The sequence below is a fragment of the Phascolarctos cinereus genome, unplaced genomic scaffold, assembly GCF_003287225.1.
Source record: "Phascolarctos cinereus isolate Bilbo 61053 unplaced genomic scaffold, phaCin_HiC Scaffold_4;HRSCAF=312, whole genome shotgun sequence".
NCBI lineage: Eukaryota > Metazoa > Chordata > Mammalia > Diprotodontia > Phascolarctidae > Phascolarctos > Phascolarctos cinereus.
Genome location: NW_027555847.1, coordinates 651,070,390 through 651,093,347, shown reverse-complemented (window position 1 = coordinate 651,093,347; position 22,958 = coordinate 651,070,390). Strand labels below are relative to the sequence as shown.

The following is a 22,958-nucleotide window of genomic DNA, read 5'->3' as shown; positions in this document are numbered from 1 at the left end:
CTCAGCTCCCTTTTATATGTTTTCTTTCCCCAGCAGAATGTAAACTCCTTGAGGGCAAGGACAGTTTTTCTTTTTGCTTATATTTGTATCCCCAACACTTAGCACAGTGCTTAGCACGTGGTAAGCATTTAATATATGCTTATCGCCTACCTGCCTGCCTCAGTCTCATTCCATGGCTTCAGATGCTGGGAAGACCTGCAGCCCACAGAGCAGAGATTCACAGGTATACAGACATGTAGAAAGGTACTCCAGAAATACAAATTGAATTAAATTGAAAACTTCAAATACCTCATTAACTAGCTAGGCTGTTATTACCCTTTGTCCCTGTGAGGCTATTCTCACTCACCTGTGTAGGTATCTCTTGAGATCTCTGTTTCTTGAATTCCTTGAAAATCTGAGCCAGACAGTTCTTCCTCTTCCTGCAGCAAGGAAATCACATCAGGTTTGGAAACTGTAAATCCTATTTATGGAAAGGAAGAAAGGTAAATAAAAAAGGTAAAATTCCCTTACACCCAGACTAATTCAAGTCTCCCTCATATTCTCTACCCAGTTTCTCCCCTTCCAATCCATCCTGCTCCTACTGTCAGATGAATGTTCTGAAAGCAGTGTTCTGGGCATGTCCTTCCCCAGCTCAAAAACTTTTAATGGTTTCCAAATTCTTATGGAAAAAAAGCCTAAACTCCTTAAACTGGCAATCCAGGCTCCCCACAATCTGACCCTTGAAATCTCCCACTCATTTTCTATAGGAATTGCCGCTTGTCTGGAAGACCCTTCTTCCTCCACTCTGCTTATACATTTGAGCTGGACTCTGAAGCATCCATCCCTCTTTCACTCTGCCTATGTAAAACTTAGCCACCCTTCAAGGTCCAGCTAAAATTTCTTGTCCTCTAGGAAGGTAACACCCTCCCACAAACACTAAATATGCCTTACTTCTGAACTACTCATTTAGTACTTAGAACATGTTCTCCGTATTAATACTTATCTTTTAAGCACATAGCAGAGGCGTAATGAATGCTCGACTGATTGATGTATGTTGTGGAAAAGGCATTTTAGTTGAAGACCACAGCATGAGCAAAGGTAAAGAAGTGGGAAAGCCCTGAACGTGCTGGGGGATTTGGCTGCACTTAAACAGAAATGAGGTTTTCCTACAGCAACTAAGAAAAGAAGATGGAGAAAGGTGCAATCTCAGAAGAGCACAGGGAAACAGCGCTATTTCCAACTCTGCCAAGAACAGCCCTCTCTGGCACAGCTGCCTAGGCCTAAATAGGATTAGGAATTTCTTATCCAGGGACATACAACCTGTTGATCAAGGCTGTCCACCATCTGGCGTCAACCTATCTTCGACCTTATCTCATTTTACTCTCCTTCACATATTCTGCATTCCAGCCAAACTGGACTACTCTGCATTCCTCATTCTTCATCTTGCTTCTTTTACTTCTGTGACTTAAGCCATGGAATGGACTCTCCCCATTATATCCATCTGTTGATCTCATTCTCCTCCTTCATGGCCAAATTATATGATACTTCCTCCAGGAGATATTCCCTCTTGCCTCCCTTCCTCACTCAGGCATAGATGAGCTCTCTTCAATTTTTTCATAGTCCTTTACTTTGACCTCTCCTTTGAACATATTTCATGCTTTCTTGTATGATAGTTACTTATGTACTTGTCCTCCTCATGAGACTGTAAATTTCTTAACAGCAAGGCCTTTGTCATATATGAGCCCTAAATAAATATTTTTTTAATTTAATCCTGGCCCATAATTAATTCTCAATCCACCTACTGGAACAGGAAGTCTTATCTCACTGCCAAGGATCCCTGTTCTAGTCTCTGAACACTAAACTAAAACTCCTACAAAACTGGTAGTGGGATCTCTGAGTTAAAGTATTTTTTTCCAGCACAATTCCAAACTGCTTTCCAGAATGTTTGGGTCAATTCAAAGCACCACCCACATCATAATAATGTCCCTCTAACACTGCCTATTTCTATCTTTAGTCACATTTGCTAATTAGCAGAGTGTAAAGTGAAACCTCAAAGTTATTTTGATTGGTATTTTTCTTATAATTAGTTAATAAGTAGTCAAGAAACTATTATTAAGTACCTATTATGTGCTAGGCATTGTGCTAAGGCTTAGTAGTTACATGGAGCAAGGTTTCATACTGTTATTTATAGTTTACATTCTTTTGAGAATTATTTGTTCATATTCTTTGACCACTTATCCACTGGAGAATTGTTCTTGATCTCATGTATTCATAATTAACTTCCTACACATTTTAGAGTGACAGCTTTTTAAAGTCTAACTAGGCTGCAGAATTCCCTGTGCACCTGCCCAGCTCATACATTTAAGAATCCCAAGATTATTCGATAAATTACTCAACCTCTCTAAACCCCAGTATGCTTAGACATAAAATGAATCCAATCATACTTGTAACACCTACCTCATGGGGTTTTATAATGATCAACTGAGATAATGTCTTTAAAGTACCCTATAATGATAAAATGCTAAATAAACATCAACTTTTTTTACTATTCCAGAAAGTCATAGCTGGAAGGGACCTCAGAGAAAATCTTGTTCAACTCATATCTTTTCTAGAACAACCTCACGTTGCCATGTGACTCCCACCAGTGAGTATGGAATATTGAATATGCTGTCAGACACAGTAGATGTATTGGCTAGTTTTGCTGGACTATTTTTTCCCCCTCTTTCTTTTTTAATCTTTGTTACAAGGAATGGCTCACTTGAGGATGGGAGGAAGGAATATGCCCAGAAAAGGACCCTCTATAAAACAACAGCCACCAACAGAAAAGAAAAAAAAACAACAACCCACCTCTAGTGAAAGAATTTTCTCCCCAGGGAGCCTACTTTACTTATGGATAGTTTTAAGTGTAAGTTTTTTCCTTAAATCCAGTCAAAATCTCCCACTCTATAAATTTCATGATCTATTCTTTCAGATGGTGAGTTCCTTTCTAGAACCTCCATTCGAAGACGTTCCTAGGACAGCTATGCTCACTTTTAATCTAGCTTCTGACTCTCCAGACTTTTCCACCTCTGTCTCATGCAGGTATCTTCTCTCCACCCCCCAATGCCCATTTTTCAGCTTCGATCTTGACATTATTTTCTCTGTCAGAATGTAAGGTCTTTGAAAGCAGGTACGGTGTTCTTTTCTGCTTATATATGCATTTCCTGTGCTTAGTCCGGTGCCTGGTACATATTAAGCACTTAATAATATCTATCTATCTATCTATCTATCTATCTATTTATCTATCTATCTATCTATCTATTTATCTATCTATCTAGTTCCCCCAAGTCTTTTCTTTTTTTCTTTTTGGCATTTCATTTATTACTGCTACTTCTGCCCTCTGGGGCCAAGCAGAACAAATACAATCCCTCTTCTATAGCCTTTCAAATACCTGAAAGAACTTAACACTTTTAACCAGGTTCCAGTCCTGACACTGGTCCAGATTTTTCCATCTCTGCCCCAGTTGCCTTCTCAAGAGGAGTCTTCAGGACTGGAACCTGCTTAGGCAACTGGGGTTAAGTGACTTGCCCAGGGTCACACAGCTAGTTAAGTGCCAAGTGTCTGAAACCAGATTTGAATTCAGGTCCTCCTGACTCCAAGGCCAGAGCTCTATCCACTGCACCACCTAGCTGCCCCTTCCCAAGCCTTTTCTTTAGGCTAAACAATCCCAGTTCCTTTAATCAACTGTCATATGGTACGGTCTCTAGCCCCCCACTATCTTAGTTGCCGTCTTCCATATGTACCCTAACTGAATGTCCATCCTGAAATGCGCAAGGTTTCAAGCTCCGTATAGGAACAACAATAGTGTATTGAGGCCCATCACCAAAGGTTGGTTATTAGGTGATTAATTTTTTTTACTTCCAACAGCTCACAAGTACATGTGGAAGGACAATAATCTACATCCAGTGGAGCAAGCACCCTGATACAACGATTATTGTCCTTCCTGGTTAAAAGTGATAAGTTCTTTCAGGTCTTTTAAAGGCTACAGAAGAGGGATTGTATTTGTTCTGCTTGGCCCCAGAGGGCAGAAGTAGGAGCAATAAATGAAATGCACAATTGGGATATACTTTCTCATTGCAACTCCACTAGTAAAAGGGGGTACCTTTGCAATAAACATGCTTGACATATAGGGGATGCACACAAAGAAGCCCCTTTGATTAAGGAACATTCATCAAAGGGCACATATGGCAGATATATACATGGCCCAGGTGGTCAGTAGTGTCTAATACAGATAGGCTAGGAAGGATTGGGAATGAAAAAAGACCACCAGATTTGGCAATGATCATTAGTAATAATGGCAAAAATTATTAATAACTTTGGAGAGAGCAGTTTCAATTAAGTAATGAGGTTGGAAGCAGGACTGCAGATTTAACAAGAGAGTGAGAGGAGAAGAAGTGAAGGCAAGTGAGTTTAGAAAACTTTTTTGGAGTTTGGCTGAAAAAGGGAGGTGAGATAAGGACAATGGCTTAAGGGGACAGTAAGGTATAGTGAAAGTTTTTTAAGATATGGATGAGGCTTGGGTATGTTTGAAGGCAGCAGAAAAGAATTAGCTAATTGAAGCTGAAGATTTGAGAAAGAGGATACAATTTGCCAGAGAAGACAGGAAGGGATGGGATCAAGTGCCCATGAAAAGGGGCTGGCCTTGAAGAGCAGAAGGACCACACGGCCCAGGTACACATATGGATGCCATGCATGTGGGGATATAGTTTATATTCCTTCTAAATACCTATCCTCTACTCCTTCAATACTTCTAGTGCTTTTCCTCTGTTGATTATCTCAAATTTATCCTATCTATAGCTTGTTGTACATAGTCGTTTGCATGTTGTCTCCCTGTCAGACTGCAAGCTCTCTAAGCGCAGGGACTGTTTGACTTTTCCTTATATCTCCAGGGCTTAGGCACGTAAATGTTTATTGACTCCATCAATCAATAAGTATTTATTAAGCACCTATTATGCCAGGCACTGGGGACACAAGGTACAAAGAATAAAACAATACTTAGCACCAAGAAGTTTATATTCTAATGAGGGAGACAACAAGTATATTTATTAAAAAATATGTACAGCCCAAAGATAAAAGTGACTAAATACAAATATATACAACGTAGCTAAATGCAAGGGAGTTTGAGAGAAAGGGCATTAGTCATTAAAAGATGGGGAAAGATTTCAGGAACGGAGCCTGAGTTACATCTTAAAGGAAGAGAGAGTGCTTTCCAGGCGTGGAAAATGGCACCAATATGGAAGATGATATATTATTTGAGGAATAGATAAAGACAGTTTGGTTGGATTTGGTTTATGAGAGGAGTACTGTCCAATGCGGCTGGAAAGATAGGTTGCAGACAGATTTTGTAGGGCTTTAAATGCTAAACAGATGAATTTATATTTTACGCTGGGGCAACAGGAAATCACGGGAATTGCTGAAGAGGGGAGTCACTTAAGGATTTGGCAAAAGTGTGTAGGAGTGGTGAGAGACTTGAGATGGGGGGATCAATTAGAAAGTTGTTGCAATAATCTAGGCTAAAGGAGACTAGAGCTTAAATTGTCGTAAGGGAAGAGATGGATGTGGGATGTGGAAGATGTGAAGGTTGAAACAGCAAGATCTGGCAACTGACTGGATATGAGAGACTTGAGTTGTTAGGGATAGTGCTGAAATTCAAATCTGGGACTCTGTAAGAGTGCAGGTAACTTGCAGGGAAATAGGAAAGTTCAGAAGAGGAGGAAAGATAGAAAGTTCAGTTTTAGACATGTTGAGTTTAAGATGTCTCTGGGGCATCCAGTTTGAAATCAAGAGTCAATAAGTGATGTGGAACTGAAACTCAGGATAAACACTGGGGTTGGATATTTAGATCTGGGAATGACCTGCACAGCACTGATAATTAAAATATGAGAATTGAGTAAGTTACCAAGAAAAAGCATATAGAAAGACAAGCAGAAGGGCCAGAACAGAACTCATAGTAAGGGAGTATGAAGCAGATTATGGACCAGCAAAGGAGACTAAGAGAGAGCAGCCAGACAGGTAGGAGGTAAACCTGGAAAGGATAAAGTCATGAAAACCCAGAGTAGAGAGTTTCCAGGAGGAGAAGGTGGTCAGGAAGGGACGGGATCAAGTGCACATGAAAAGGGGCTGGCCTTGGAGAGCAGAAGGACCACCTCTGTGTCAGAAACTGGGGGAAAGGTGGAGAGAGGAAGAGATGATATCAAGGGATTTTGAGTTGAAAAGAATGGGACTCACATCAAATTGACTCATTTTTTTTCAGTAAAGTTAAGAGGCTTCTTTTTCCCAAAGCTCCTGGCATAGTCCAGAGAATATGTGTATCATTTCCTGGCTTCAATCCTTTCCCACCAGAAATACCTGGACTCTGGTCCTGGATTCCTGAGCTCAGATAAATAAACTACCTCCTCATCTTGCTTGGAATCAAGCCTTCGTATCACATCCTGGCCATTTTCAAACCATGCCATGATGTGAATACCTCCCTCCCTCCCTTCTCGAATTTCTAATTCCCTCTTATGTGTTGTCTTCCTCCACTGGAATATAAACTGTTTTACTTGATCACATTTGTAGCTCCAGCAGAGCACTTGTAACATAGTAGGTGCTTTATTTTTCATTCCATCATTCGCAGAAAGTCTGGTGAACCCAAGCTTCTCCAAAGGAGATGAATCTTACTTGGTTACTAGAATACAGATGGCTTGAGATACATTTTTGATACTTAAATTTAAAAAGCACTCCGATTGACTTTTCAAGATGTTTCACAGATAGTAAGGTTTTGAAAGAATGGTATAGATCACAAAAAGTATTATGAGTATGGTTTATACAAGAAGACAACAGGCAGTCTTTTATAGACAATTTTGTAGACTATGTTGTCACAGTATAAAGGCCTTGTAAAAAGTGTAGATACTGTAAGATCTCTCTGTATTTATTGTTTATTGATTACAAAAAGCATTTGATTTGATAAAAGCAAGAGTTTTAAAGGCTTCATCCAACAATACATTTTTCATGTACATATTAAAATTACAGCAGATTCCACAACAGATTCAATCACAGAGACAACTTTGTTCAATGATCTGCTCAGTATTAAAATCAAGTGAGGCATCAAAAATGGAAATATATGCTTGAAAAAGGTGCTTTGTCACTACTATGGAAGATGTGCTATGGAAAATATAAACAGATGTCATCCAGATGCTCGTATCTGAAATACTATGTTAATTGCATAGAGACTTGGAACACAAGACCTCCACAGCCATTCAAAAGAGATTGGCCTAGTATTCCATACAGAAAAGACCAAGTGGATGGAGAATGCATATAATCCAGTTTATAACATGCCATTTGATGGGAAGCCCTTTGAATTAGTCCCTAAGTAGCTATATTTTGGATAGGCGAACTAGATAGGCAACGACCTGGGCCCCAGAACTGAAGATAAGAAGGAGATGGATCCCATATGGGAAATGGCCACAGTACTTTCAATGGTTCAGAGCTACTCCCATTTTTAAAACACCAACATTCTTTCAGATCTAGGTTCAATGTCACTTAAACTCTTTGGGTTCTACAAAACTTGCTAAAAATTACATTTCAGATAATTCTCCAATCTGCATTTTAGAGAGTTTTAGATGAGGAGTTCCCTATACTGATGAAATCACAGGTATGGACTGTGAAGCAGATGATGAACCACCAAAGGAGACTGAGAGAGAACAGCCAGACAGGTAGGAGGTAAATCGGGAAAGAGTAAAGTCATGAAAACCCAGAGAAGAGAGTTTCCAGGAGGAAAAACCTCATTCTCTCACTGATACTTATACAGCTATTAATCATGGAAAGTACAATCTCAGGTCAAAATTACAAATTACCCAAATGAAAACGAAAAAATGAATGGAAGAAAAAAAATACAGACCAATGCACAGGTACAAAGAGGCTGTGGTGGTTCCAGAGAGGACTTATGTTCCAGTCTTGCCAAAAAAAAAGAACATCAACTACACATATGGCCAGAAACAAAAGTGGGCTGGTCATTTCTAGAGAGTAAGGGATAAATGCTGCACTGGAATGAGCAAAAACACTTTTAAAAAACACCAGAAAACAACAACAACAACAACAGAGAAGGCCTGTACATCACTGGATAGATTCTCTATGGGGGAAAAGATTTAAGGAAAAGACTTGGACAAGAATTTGTACTGGTGATGATGACGAAAGCATAGACCTAGCAAGTACTGGAGTATTAAGGGCTGAATTAGTGAAGACATAGGAAATAATAATATGCACATCTGTGTGTAAATATATTTATAGTCTTTTCCTCACCTCACAAAGGAAGAGTCAGGAGAAGTGAAGTAATTCCTCCAAGATCCCAGCCCTGCCTCACAAGACCCATAAAAGTCTGCTAGAAACCAGACTCCTCTTTACTCTCCAAGGGGTTCTGGGAGAGTCGCCTAATCTTCCTACATGTGTTTTATTTATAAAACGAAGGGGTTGGGCCAGATAATCTCTATGGACCCTTCCAGCTCTAAATCCTATGACTAATATCCTTTCCTCACATGTGGTCCATCTGTTCCCACTGTATCTGTCAGGATTCTACCTCAACTCCCTAGAATGCCTGTCACCAACTCCAATGTCACCCCCTCCAAGAAACCTCCCTTGATCTCCTCCAATCAATAATGACCAGAACAAGTATTAGATTTGGAAGACAGGTTCAAGTCCTCATTGGGGAACTATATAAATTATCTCCAAAGGTTCTTTCCAACTCAAAATCCCATGAAGCACTCTGTCTTTCACCCTTCTGATGTACTTAACACACAACATTATGTCTTATGCCTCTTCTAGGGCATAATAAATATTAGGAACTGTGTCACTTTTATACTTTGCAAGTACCCAGGGCTGGGCAGAGGGGTCTACCAGAAACAGATAGCTGACAAATGTGTTGAAACTATTGTCATAATTATTTTCACACACCCTGAAGGTATGTGTCTGGAAAAGCTCTGGGTCATAAGATAGGCTTCAGTTCCTTCAGAAGTGACTGGCTAGGGTTGGAATGTTGCCTTTCTTGCTGAGCTCAACCACAATTAGCTATTAGGCCTCTATCAATGGGTCTAAAGACAAACAACAGAAAGATTCCTGGCCTGAGATTTAAGACTTGGGGTTCTTAAGGATATTGTTTGGGCAACTCAAGCAGGCAGTGATTGGATTACTTGAGTGCTACATATTTGCTTCCAGCTCTAAGATTCTGATTAACCATGAGACCGTGATTTCATGGGAAGCTGTATGTTGCCTTAGAAAGATCCCTGGATTTAGAGTTTGAGGACCTGGGTTTGAATCCCAGCTCTGCCACTTACTATGTGTAAGAGACCTTGGCAAGTCTCTTAATCTTGGTCTAGATGGCCTCTACAAACCCTTCCAATTCCAAATCTGGCCTCTTAAAATAACCTGTAAAAGGAGGTGATGGGAGAGATGGGATCAGAGAGGCAGGCTGAGGTACTGGCACTGGACTTGGACAAAGATCTGGAATAGAACCCTGTATCTGATACTATGTGGCCACTACACTATAATCTCTCAGAAACAGTTTTCACAAGAGAAACAATGATAATATTTACATTACTGGTCTCATGGAGTTATTCTGCGTAAAGCAATTGTAAACTTTGAAACACTACTTTTAAGAAATGGGTTTATTAACATCATCATTATTAAATGATCTCAAAGGCTACTTCCAGCTCTCATATTCTAAGGTTCTAATTGCATCTGCAGGGCAAAAGATGCAAAGAATATGGAATTGAATTCTCCAAAAATGTGGCAGAAACATACACCCACTCAGTCTTTGTGCATTCAAAGAAAAATCTATCATGATATGGAATGCAGGGGGTGGTAGTGAGAAGTGATGGTGGGAGGAGTTGCTAGAGTTATGTGCCAGCCTGAGATAAGCACAATATGCAGAGAGGAAAGGATCAAAGGAATAAAAAGGTTTTGAGGAGGTGAGACTCACTGAAGAGAAAGAGGAAGGGAGATAAATATTAAAGCCTGATGATACAGAATTTAAAAACGGGGGCCATAATCAATAGGTGGAAGTTTATTGGAGAAAATCGTGAAAAGTGAAATGCATATTGTACAGATGTAATGTCCTAGAGTTTGGTCAGAAAACTCATTCGGCCCAGATCTTTTATACAGGGCTACAGCCCCAGAGAGGTTAGCCATTGTCTTCTTGAGGACACCTGAGAGAAGAAATTCTTCAAGCTCTGTCTGTGACCCATTTCAGATTTCATCAATCTCATCATCAAAACATTCCTGGTTGATGGGCTGTGGGAAGCCCAAGTGAGAAGGCAAGGGCTAAAAAAAACAACCACCCTGGAAGCTTGGTTGGAATAAACACAGTAAAAGTTTATGTTTATATAACACTTCTCAGAGCATTTTCATATTCATTGTGTAACATAATCCTCACAAAAGCATCGTGAAGGAGGCAGGACAGAGATTCAATCAAATAAGATAACAAATGTAAGCCCCCTGCAAAGCTGAAGGCTCTATATAAATTCTAGCTCCTATTAGGATTATTTCTCCCACTTTACTAAAAGTGAAGTGACTAAGTCAAGGTCACACAACAACCTGTAGAAGCAGGCCTCTTACCTACCTTTAGTGAAGAGCTTTTTCTGCTATACTGCTCACCAGCAGCCACAGATACTCACAACAGTGATCAAAGGACTACAGAAGATGGACATGCAAAATTCCAATCTCTCTATAACCAGAGACACTTCAACTAACTGAACTTGGCCTTAAACTTGGAAGGGGTCCTCCCCAACTCCAGGTGCTATGCTTCCATTCAGACCCACCTCAAATGTCCCTCACCCTCAAAAGTCTTCTCAAAGATTTAACACTTTCTTCCCCTAAGCTCCAATACTACTATGGCACATACCACACTTTGCCTTTCAGGTCCAGGACTGTGTCTGATCTCTTCTGAATAAGCTTTGACATGGAACATAGGGCCCAACACACAGCAAATTTATCTACTGAATGCACTGATTACACATTCTGTATTGGGTCCCTGAGAGGAAACTTATCTCTGACTCAGAGAATCTCAAAGTTGAAACAGACCTAAGAAGACGCCTGGTCTAACCAACATCTAAACAGGAATCCCTCCACAACAGGGGCTCTTAACCCCCTACCCTCCCACCCCGCCCCAGTTAAGTCTATGGATGCCTTCTCTGAATACTGTTTTTAAATGTATAAAATATATAGGATTACAAAGGAAAATAATTATACTAAAGCCTACTTCACTTGTGGACAAGACTAAATGTTAGGAACATCTCCATGAAATCAAGCTAAAATTTGCTTGTTTACAATATCTGCCTAGTGTTTCCAATTCTACCCTCTAGGGTCAAGCAAGGCAGTAGAGTCAAAGTGGCACAAAGTATAACCAATCTGTACCAACGCCCCCTCCACAAACATCTAGAAAACCCACCAGATGTAATTCCTGATAGGGAAATCCAAGAGAAAAAAATCATGGGGAGTTGGATTTTTCCAGTGTAGGTCAGCACAAGGAGACAGAGGTCTACAGACACTGGGAAGGGGGTATGGACAAAAGGCAGCCATGGGGAGCACTCTAGTGCTACTGGGGTCTGAAAGGGGACTGCAGCTGTGTACCAGGGCTGGAAGCACTGGGATAGCAAGAGGTTCTAGGGAGTCCCTGAACTAGTGCAGGTTGCAGGAATGAGTACCATCTGGTAACTTTGTTGCTCTCTACACAGTTTTGGGTCACAGATTTAGGGCAGACTCAAAAGCAACCTGTACCTAGGTGGGGCAGAGAGGAACAGTTGCAGGCCTTAGCTGTGTACTGATCGAGGAACAATTTTAGAAGTAAATGGTAGCTGTGTGGCTCTGACCCCAGAAGCAGAGCAGGACCTCCCTTCTAGTTTCCACCCCAGAATGAAGCCTGCTGTGGAGTAACCAAGGCAGGAATCACAGATCAATAGGGAACCTGCTGTTCAGAGGCTCTGAATCATCAGAGCTTCCCAGGGGGCTAATAGTAGCTGAATCCTACAGTAGTCTATGGGAAAGGCTTCTTGCAAAAAGGTTATTTCTCCCTTTGTAGACATCTCTCAGATATAACTCGTTTCCTTTGAAACTGCCACTACCTGGGTGCAGGCCCTCATCATTTCACACCTGAACTACTGCTTCAAGTCTTTCACCACACCAGCCCATCCTCTGCTAAGCTGCTCAACTGCTCTTCTAAAAGGATAAGTCTGACCATGTCACTCCTCTACCCTATTCCCTCCAGGACCAAATACAAAATACTGCTTCGTGTTCAAAACCCTTCATAACCTGGTGTCTTGCTGCCTTTCCAGTCTTCTTATATTTTACTCACCTTTGTGTCCTCTGGTACAGTGACATCGGACTCTGCTATTCCTCACACAAGAGACTCCACCTCCTGATTGTGAATTTTCAGTGGCTGTCCCCTGTGCCAGCTACTCTCCCCTTCCTCATCTTCACTCTCTTGGCTTCTCTGGCTTCCTTTCTTCAAGATGCCTTTCTAAATCACTCCCAATGCTAGTGCCTTCCCTCTGCTGATTATCCCCAATTTATCCTGCATGTATCTTGTTTACACTAAATTGTCTGAACATTGTCTCCCTCATTAGACTGCACCTCTTGAGAACAGAGACTGTCTTTTTCCTTTCTTTGTATCCCCAGCACTTAGCCGAACGTCTGGCACAGGGCAGACACTAACTTCTGTACAGTGACTACAAAAAATGCTTGTTGATTGACTGACTGAAAGGCTTCTTAAGGAAGGCTGCACTTTAGCTGAGACTTGACTGTCTCAGGAGTCCCAGGAATGTTTGGGGGTGAAGATGAGGAGGGAGAGAATGTCAGGCATTGGGGAGAGTCAAGAATGTCTCATTAAAGATACAGCAAGGAGGCCGGCGTTACTGGATGTTAGAGGACGTGGAAAGGAGACTAGAAAGACAAAGGCACTAGGCTGTGAAGGGCTTTAAAAATGGAACAGGATTTTATATTTGATCTTGGAGATAACAGGGAATTTATTAAACTGAGGGTGTGTGACATGATCAAATCAGCACTTTAGGAAAATCAACCTGAAAACTGAGTGGAGGGCAGCCAAGATAGCAGAATAGTAGGAAGCAGTACAGCCAAGCTCCTCTCCACAAAACTCCTTCAAACAGATCTAGAAAATCAGATTAAATCCTGATGGAGAAATCTAGGGAAAAAGTCACAATGAGTCATTTATCCAATCCAGGTTGGCATAAGGAGACAGAGAAGTCTTCAGACACTGGGAATGGGTAGGGCAAGGAGCACTTCATGCGCAGAGCACACTAGTGCCTAGGGAGAGGTTGTGCACTAGGGTAAGAGGAGGTCTTAGATTCATACCAGGTCACCACCAGATTCATACCAGGGTACTGAGATGAGAATAGGAGCCGACTGGCAGCTTTGTTACTGATCATCCAATTCTGGATCACCCATCCAAAGGCATACTGAGAAGGGGACCTGAGTATGGAGGTTGTATTGCTGGGTAGAGAGGCATTGGGCCAGTGTATCAAGAAAGAATGAAGTTCGGGAGTCAGCAGCAGTAGTGTGGCTCAGATCCTTAGAGCAGAGCAGAGTTTCAGTTCCAGTGCCTAACCCAGACTACAGAGGAATAAGCAGGGAAGGAATCCCAGACCAAAGGGAAGCCTACAATTCTGTCACTCTGAACCAACAGAACCTGAGTCTAGCAGCAGTCTACTTTGACTTAGTCCCACACCCAGGTAAAAAATCTGCAAAGATCAGACAAGGAGAGCAGCAGTCAGACTTGGTCCTGGATTAAGACCACTTTAGGAGCACTGAAAGTTTTCAGGTCCCTAGCCTTTCCCTGAGATCCTGGATCAGGGCAACACTGAATTCACTAAGAAAGCATCAATAGGACCAGCCCAGATCTTCCCTCCAGAAATGTGCCAAATCTCAGCCCCAACATCAAATCCAAAGTCAGGAAATAGGTTGGAAGTATGAGCAAACAAAAAATGAATCCCACCATAAAGATGTAATATGGTGACAGAGAAGCTCAAGACACAAATCTAGAACAGAATGACTCCAAAACATCTACAAACAAACCTTCAAAGGAAACAGCTTAGACACAAACTCAACTAGAATTCCTGGAAGAGATGAAGCAAGAGTTTAAAAAAAAAGTTTAAAAATATTTTTATAAATGGAATTAGAGTGCTTGAGGAAAAAAATATGAAAAGAAATAAGAGCTATGGAAGAAAGAATTAGGGAACTAAAAGCTTGGCATAAGACATATAAAACTTTGTCCAAATAACAAATCCTAAAAATTAGAATGGGCCAAATAGAAGCCAATGACTTTGTGAGGGAAGAAGAAATATTAAAACAAAGTCAAAAGACTGAAAATAAAGAAGAAAATGTAAGATATATTATAGCAAGAAAAAAAAAGACTGATCTAGAAAACAGATTGGGGAAAAAATTAAGAATCACTGGACAATCTGAATGACAAGACCAAAAAAAAAAAAGAGCCTAGACATGATATTTGAAGAAATCTTAAAAGAAAACTGCCCAGGTTTCTTAGACTCAGAAAGCAAAGTTGGCTATGGAAAGAAGCCCCAAAATGAAAACTCCCAGGAACATCATAACCAAAATCCAGAGTTTCCAGGTCAAAGAAAAAAATATGGCAAGCAGCCAAAAAGAAAGAAGAGTCACAGTCAAGATCATATGTGATTTAGCAGCCACCACAATAAAGTAGCAGAGAACTTGGAATACAATATTTCAGAAGGCATAACATATGGGCTTACCTGTAAGAATAACTAATCCAGCAAAACTGAGTATATAATGCTCAGGGGGGAAAAATAGACCTTTAAGGAAACAGGTCATTTCCAAGAATTCCCGATGAAAAGACAAAGCTATAGAGAAATTTTGAGGTTCAAATACTGTGTCTGAGTGAAGAAAAACATAAACAGATAAACACGAAAGAACAATCACAAACTACTTACATTCTAATAAGGGGAGATGATACATTTGTGTCCTCTGAACCCTAACATCATCAGAGATCACAGAGGGAGTTTTAGTACCCAAGGCCTGAGAGTGGTTCTGTTATATCTTGATGATCTGAAGAAATGGAAAGAAAGAGGAAGAGGAATACACTGGGGGAGGGAGAAGGGAAAGGAAGGTTAGGGCAAATTGCCTCACATAATCAGAGTGTAAAAGTAGACATGGGGAGGAGTAACTGACACTTGAACCTCACTATCATCTTAACTAGTCAAAAGAAGGAAACACACATGCACTCGTGCACGCATACACACACACACACACACACACACACACACACACACACACAGAGTTGGGTACAGAAATCCACTTCCTCAACAGGGAAATGGAAGGGGGGGGAAGGAGAATTAGAGAGAGGATAAGTCCTAAGGAAAACAAACTCGATGTACAAAAATATTTATAGCTCTTTTTGAAGTGGCAAAGAATGGGAATATGAAAAGGTACTCATAAATTGGGAAATGGATGAAGAAGTTATGGTATATAAATGTGATGGAATATTATTGTGCTATAAGAAATGTTGAAGGAGACGGTTTCAGAGAAATCGGTGAAGTGAATAGAAGCAGGAGAACATTTTGTACAATGACAACAATGTGGTAAAGGCAAACAACTATGGAAGAATTAGGAACTCTTATTGGTGTAACCACCAACCACAATTCCAAAGGCTTAATGATGAAATATGCTATTCATCTCCTGACAGAGGGGTGAAAGACTCAGAATGCAGAATGAGTCAAATTATTTTTGAACATAGCCAATGTGGAAGTTTGTTCTGATTGAACTCATCATAGTTATTAATCTTTGTTGTCAAATCCAATGGCCTTTTTCTCAATTCGTATTCTCCTTGACCTCTCTGTAGCTTGTGACACTGTTAATCACTCTCTCCTCCTTGATATTCTTTTTCTCTAGGTTTTCAGGACCCCTTTCTCCTCCTACCTTCCTGACCACTCCTGTCTCCTCTGTAGGATCCTCTTCCAGACCATGCCCTATAACAGTGGGTGACACAGTACCACTTGGGATCTTCTTTCCTCCCTCTACACTACTTCATTTAGTGATCTCATCAACTCCCATGGATTCAATTACCATCTTTATGCTGATGATTCTCAAATCTAGTTATCCTGTCCAAAACTTTCTGCTGACCTCCAATCTCACATCTCCTTCAAAAGATACCTTTTAGACATCTCAAACTGGATGTCCAGTAGACATCATAAACTCAACAGTTCCAAAACTGAATACATTATTTTTTTCCCTAAACCCTCTTTCCCACTACTTTCCCTGTAACTGTAGAAGGAAACACTATCATCTCAGTCCCTTAGGCTTGCAACTGAGGAATCATCCTAAACCCCTCACTATCTCTCATCCCCCATATCCAAGCTGTTACTAAGGCCTGTCGATTTCACCACTGCATCATCTCCCAAATAAGTACCCTTCTTACCTCTGACACTGCCACCACTCTAATGAAGGCCCTCATCAACACATGCCTAGACTACTCTAACAGTCTGATGATGGGTCTGCTTGCTTCAACATCTTCCTCACTCTAATCCATCCTCCATTCAGCTAAAGTCATTTTCATAAAGCACAGGTCTAATCATGCTACTTTCTATTCAATGAACTTCCTATTGCTTCCAGGATAAAATACAAAATGCCCCTCTGTTTGGCAATCAAAGCCTTTCATAAACTAGCCCCTTCCTATCCTTCCAATCTTCTCACACCTGACTCCTGACACATACTCTCTGATCCAGAAACACTGGCATCCTAGCTGTTCCACAAACAAGGTGCCCCATTTCTTGGTTCAGGGCATTTTCTCTGGCTTTCTCTCATGCCTGGAATACTCTTCCTCTTCCACCTGCTAACTTCCTTGACTTCCTTTAAGTCCCAACTGAAATCCTATCTTTTACTAAAATTACTATCTTTTATTTCCCCAACCCCTCTTAATTCTAGTGCTTTCCCTCTGTATTTATCCTATATGTAGCATGCTTTGCATATATTTGTTTGCATGTTGACTCCCCATAAGTTTGTAAGCTCCTTGAAGGCAAAAACTCTTTTGCCTCTTTTTGTATATCCCTAGCATTTAGCATAGTACCTGGCACACTGTAGGTGCTTAATAAATGTTTAATTGATTGACTGATTGACTACATATTTGTAATGGGGTTTTTCTTTTGTTCTCAATTGAGGATGGAGTTGGGGTGGGATGTGAGGTGTATTTTTGCTGATTAAAACAAATACAATACAATTTTTAAAAACTGAATGAAGGATGGATGGATGGGAAAAACTGAGGCAGGGAGACCAACCAGCAAAGCCTACACAAGGGTGGTGGTGCCAGAGGTGGGAAGAGGATTGTACAAAGGTAGTATCAACCAGACTTGGCAACAGATTGGATATGCAGGAGCGTACAATAGTGAGGAATCAAGGTTACATCTAGATTAACATCTTGGGTGACTGAGAAGATGGTGGTAACCTCCACAGTAATAGTTAAGTTAGGAGAGGTGAAGGTTTGGGGATAAAGATAATGAGTTCAGTTTTGGACATATTAAGTTTACACTGTCTATGGGTCAACCAGATCAAGATATCCAACAAGCAGTTAGAATTATGACATTAGAGGTCAGAAGAGAGGTTAGATCTGGATAAAGAGATCTAAGAATCATTTTCATACAGATAATTGTTAAAGACATGAAAGCTGATGAGATATCTAAGAAAAATAGTAGAGAGGGAGAGGAGGGCCCTGCACAGAGCCTTGGGCATGATCTAGATGAAGATCCAACAAAGGATCTGAGGAGTGGTCAGACAGGTAGGAGGAAACCATCTTGACAGAAGCGAAGATTAGGGAGAAAAGAATGATCAACAGCATCAAATGCCAGAGAGTCAAGAGCGATGAGAATTGAAAAAAGACATTAGATTTGACAATTAGGAAATCACTATTATCATAAAGATCAAGTTATAGAGAAAAAAAGCTACTCGTTCTAAACTATACATAGTAGAATTATAGCTATAAGGAGCTAGAAACAGAGTAAACATCCAACGGCTTACGAATAGTTAGGATGGTATATCAATGTAATATGAATCACGATGAATTACAGAATCTCAGAATCAGAAGAGACCCGAAAAGGTCACCTACTTCCATCTGAACAAGCCTTTTCTTTACCACTGACAAGGACCCATCTAGTATTTGTCTGGAAACTTCCAGGGAAGTGGAATTACTATTCTCTAAGGTTGCCATTATACTTCTGGGTTCTGGAAGGCTCTAGTTATTAAGAGAATAAAATTTGATCATATGAAGAATATAAGCAAATCTGCAAAGAGATCAAATTATGAAGAACCAGAGCAATGTACATAGCTTCTATATAATGCCATGAATTCCTAACTACAAACATATAAAAGTAAAAATACTTTAAGAAATACAGAGATGAATAGCCAGAAAACAGGAGGGGACATATAGAGAGTAATAAATAAGCTGTTATGGGCATGTTATACATAGAAATTAATTTTAAAGTGAAAATACAAGCATTTTGTACCATAAGTTCCAAATGGAAAGTGATCTAAGTATAAAAGGTCACATAAAAACTGGAGGAAAAAGGATAAAAGTATCTTTAACAGCTATAACTATGGGAAGAATTCTTTATCAAACATCAGATGACAGAGATCACAAAAGATAAACTGAAAAATTCTTGTGTGAACAAAATCAGTGCAGCTAGTATAAGAAGGGAAACTATGACTAGGAATAAATTTTTACATGAAACACTTCAGCTAAAGATTTGATATCTAAGCTATACAGGGATTAATACAAATACATGAACAAGAGGCATTCCTTAATAGATAGTGATCAAAAGATATGAACAATCAGTTCTCAAAAGAACTACAAACTATTAACAACCAAATGGAAAATTGTTTCAAATTACTAATAATAAGAGAAATGTAAAAATTTTAAAACTCTGAGGTTTCACCTAACACCCAGCAAATTTGCAAGGATAATGAAACAAAGAAATAGTTAACTTTTGTGGGATATTAAGCAATAAAACCAAAGAAAGTACGTAACAATTCTATGCATAATTGTATACATACATGGATGTCCGCACACAAACACACACAAACACAAAACCACTATGTTTTTCACATTCAAGGACCATTTTTTACCTATTCTATAGGACCACTATCACTTCTGATATATCCCTGTCAAAGTGTATTGACTAAAATAAGACAAGGTACTCTTGGTAAAGGCCTAACCACTAGTAAGCTCTTTGAGGACCAATGGAATCTAATTCCCTGGGAGAAGTATAGTGAAAAGGAAAGAGCCCTAAATCAGGATACCTAGTCTGGGTCCTGGCTCTGTCACACAAAGATGCTCCTGTAGAGCTGTGACCCTGGGCAAGCTACTCAACCTCTCTGGGCCTAAGTTGCCTCAACTGCTCAAAAAAGAAAAAAAGGGAAGTGTACTAGTTGATCACTAAGTTTCCATCCATTTCTAACAATCCAGGAATCTCATCTAAAATTTACATCTCTGCTGTGTTGAGTGTACTGTTCTATACAGTAGACACTGAAGTATCTTGAACATAAGTGTACGCATGCAGATTCTAATGACTTTCTGCCTTAAGATTAACTAGCCTAAACTCTCTTTTTGGACTGAAAAAAAAATTGACACCAAGAGAAGTGGAGAGACATATGTGAGAATATACAGAGCCAAGCCTGGAATCGGGATCTCCCGATTTCTAGTCCAGGCTTCTTTTCACTACACCATCAGGGGAGGAGGGATAGTAAAAATCCAGATTCTCTTCTTGGCTCTGCCAAGGAATTTGCTTCTAACACACCCCAGCATTCCACTGGCTTTTTTCACAATGGCATTTCAGGGCTGACTCTTACTAAGCTTGTGGTCAACAGTGACCCCAGATTATCTATTTTTCCTGTGCCTATCCAGCCCATTTTCATCTTGGATCTGGTTTGCTGGCACCAAACTCCATAAATGTACCATTTTGTCCCTGTACTTGCTTAATTTCATCCAGCTAGTCAGGGTAGCAAGGGGCAACTGAGGAGCGCTCTGAATGAATGAAAAAGCATTTATTAAGGGCCTGCTATGTGCCAAGTACTAATTAATTTCTGAACTGAAAGGGAAAAAAAGTAACATGCTTAAAGATGGTAATTAAGTAGATATAGGAAGGAAAGTACAAAATAGGCGGTCTGAGTAGGGAAGGATATAGTTGAAGTGAGTACCATGTTGATGATCATGGAGGTGGAGCTGTGCCTTGTGGCGATGAGGTCCAGGAGTTATCCCAGGTGATGAAAAACTGATGGGGGATGGAACAGGAGGTGACTCCTGTTCTCCCCCCAGGTCTGCCATCTTCCTAAAGAAGCCTTCTTGAAGATGTAGCACAATTGAGACCTGGGAAAAATGAAAATTGTGGCAGGATGAGGGTGGTATTATGAAAGGATAAAACATCAGGGTTCAGAAACACACCCAAGAAGGGAAAGGTGGATTAAGGGACTCACTCTTTTTCTCTTGGGCCAGACTTGTGATTTTATTGCTTTAGGGAACTCCAAGGGAAGGAGCTCCCTCTACCAAATAAGACAGACAACTATTCTGAAACTTATGGTCTAGAAGAGTTTCTTGGGGCACACAGAGGTTGTCAATTTTCCAGGGTAAAAGATAGCCAATGTGAATCGAACGTCAGCCAGAAAAATCCTCTTCCTGACACTGTGGTCAATTTTTCACCCATCATTCATGCTACTCCTAATTGACATTTACATAATACTTTTCATTCAATTCAGCAACCCTGTGAGGAAGGTACCATTGGTATTATCTATCTGTATTTTGTAGATGAGATTAAGTCACTTGTCTATTTTCACACAGCTAGCAAGTAGTAAGAAACAGGCTGCTGTTCATTTCTCTAAGGCAATAAAGATGCAGAAAGGTCCAGTTTAAATGTCGTTTCCTTAATGAAGGCTTCCCTAATTATTGCTTCACTCTCCACCCAAAGTTGGTAATACTCTTCCCCTTCCCTCTATACTTTGCATAGCATTTGGTTTTTATTCTCCCTTGTACTAGTCAGCTAGGTGGTGAGTCAGGAAGACCTAAGTTCAAATTTGGCCTGCAATACTTCCTAGCAGTGTGACCCTGGGCAAGTCACTTAACCCTGTTTGCCTCAATTTCCTCATCTGTAAAATGAGCTGGAGAAGGAAATGGCAAACCACTACAGTATCTTTGCCAAGAAAACCCCAAATGGGGTCACAGAAGACTCAGACATGACTGAACAACAATGCACCTTTTTGGAGGGTCTAATTGTGGAAACTTCCTTCACTAATGGCATTTGCAGATCACAAAGTTTTAGAACTTTAGTTGTAGAAACTTTTGTGGGATACTGAGCTTTGCCCCTGGCCACACAGCTAAAATGTGTCAGAGGTTGGGCTTGAATCCAGGTTTTCCTGACTCCAAAGATGATCCCTCTATTCACTGCTACAAACTGTCTCCTGAGCACTCATATATATTCTATTGTGATTCCAAGTGTGTCATATTCCCATTCTAAACTCCATGACGGCAAAAAGAATTTTATTTAATTTTTTATCTTCCTCAGTACCTAGCATAGTGCCTTTCACTTAGTGGATACTTAGTGTCTGTTGAAAATGAAAGCGTTGATACAACAATACAGCTCAAAAGTCAGAGTATCAAGCTTTCTGTATTAGAATACAGTGTCAGAACTGGAAGAGACTTTCAGATCATACGATTTAACTCAACCCTCTCTTTTTAAGGATGAAGAAACTGATACAGGGCATTTGGTTGAAGTGGTTACTTGCTACATACCCTGAACTTCAAAAAAGAAACAAAAATGCCCCAGTCATATCAGAAAAACATTCAGTGGTTCAGCAAGTGGCAAGATAAGAAGTAAAAATATCGTATTAAATTTCAGTGCAGTATTTTCTCAAACACACACACACAGGCCTTTCTCTGGATTAGTGGGTCTAGCCGACGGATTCTTCAACGCAGGGCCAACTTAGAATAGCCTTGGCTTAGAGCAGTGGAAAAAAAGCACCGGCCTCGGAGTCAGGAGACCTGGGATTGGCATCCCGGCTCTAACACGAGCTGTCAGCAAGCCCTTCCTGCGCGCAGAACCTCAGTTCCCTCATTTTGTACAACGGGCACAAGACCGGCCACAACTCAGCCTACTTTCACCGGGTGGCTGCAGGGGAAGCTCTTGGTGGCCCCTAAGGCGCTGCAGGAGCTGGGGTTTGGCCGGACTGGGCAGGGGACGAACAAGCCGGGGGTGGGGACCGGAGGGCGGTAGCACAGGCGGCTCCGGGCGCTCCCCTCCTCGGGCACGCAGTCAGGGTCCGGGCGGGGAGAGGGAGTGAGGAGGGCAGGGGGCGCGCGTGGGGGTGGGGCTCAGCGGATCTCAGCCCGCGCGCCCGGCTCTCCCTCAACCCCCACCCCAGGGAGGGAAGGACCGGACCGGACTGGACGGGCGAGGCGGGGCCGCCCTCTCCTCCCCGGCCACGGCCCCACGGCGACCCCTCCACCCGACCCCACTCTGAGGGCCCCAGGAGCCCGGGCCGGTGCCGGGCCGGGGAAGCTCGCGTGCCGCGCACACCTACCCAGTTCCCTCGTCCGGGACCCCGCTGCTCACCTGCCGGACTCTGAGCCGCGGCCCCGGACAGGAAGTGTCCCCCGCTCTCGAGCCCCGCCCCCGGGCCCGTGGACGCTCCGCCCCCGCGACGCTTCCTCTAGGACGCTCTAGGAAGCCCGGACGACTCCGCGCCTCGCGCCTCGGTGGACCGGGTTAGGTGGGGCTGACACCAAGGTGGGGAGTAGCTGTCTGCCAGGAGAGAGGAGGAGGGGAGAGAGGGAGGAGAGAAGAGAGGGGGAGGAGAGAAGAGAGGGGGAGAGAGGAGGAGAGGAGAAGGGGAAAGAGGAGGAGAAGGGAGGAGAGGAGAGAGGGAGAGAGGAGGAGGGAGAGACAGGG

General features: G+C 41.5%; 1 protein-coding gene across 1 annotated transcript in view; it reads right to left on the bottom strand.

The window, feature by feature from the left end:
* The window catches only part of LOC110214141 (uncharacterized), a 48,969-nt gene extending 26,271 nt beyond the window's left edge, over positions 1 to 22,698 (bottom strand). The window contains 3 exon segments of the mRNA XM_078153806.1: positions 347 to 460; positions 20,218 to 20,386; positions 22,591 to 22,698. Of these exon segments, the coding sequence (XP_078009932.1) occupies positions 347 to 460; positions 20,218 to 20,344 (241 nt within the window). The 5' untranslated portion in view covers positions 20,345 to 20,386; positions 22,591 to 22,698.
* Positions 22,699 to 22,958: the final 260 nt, after the last annotated feature.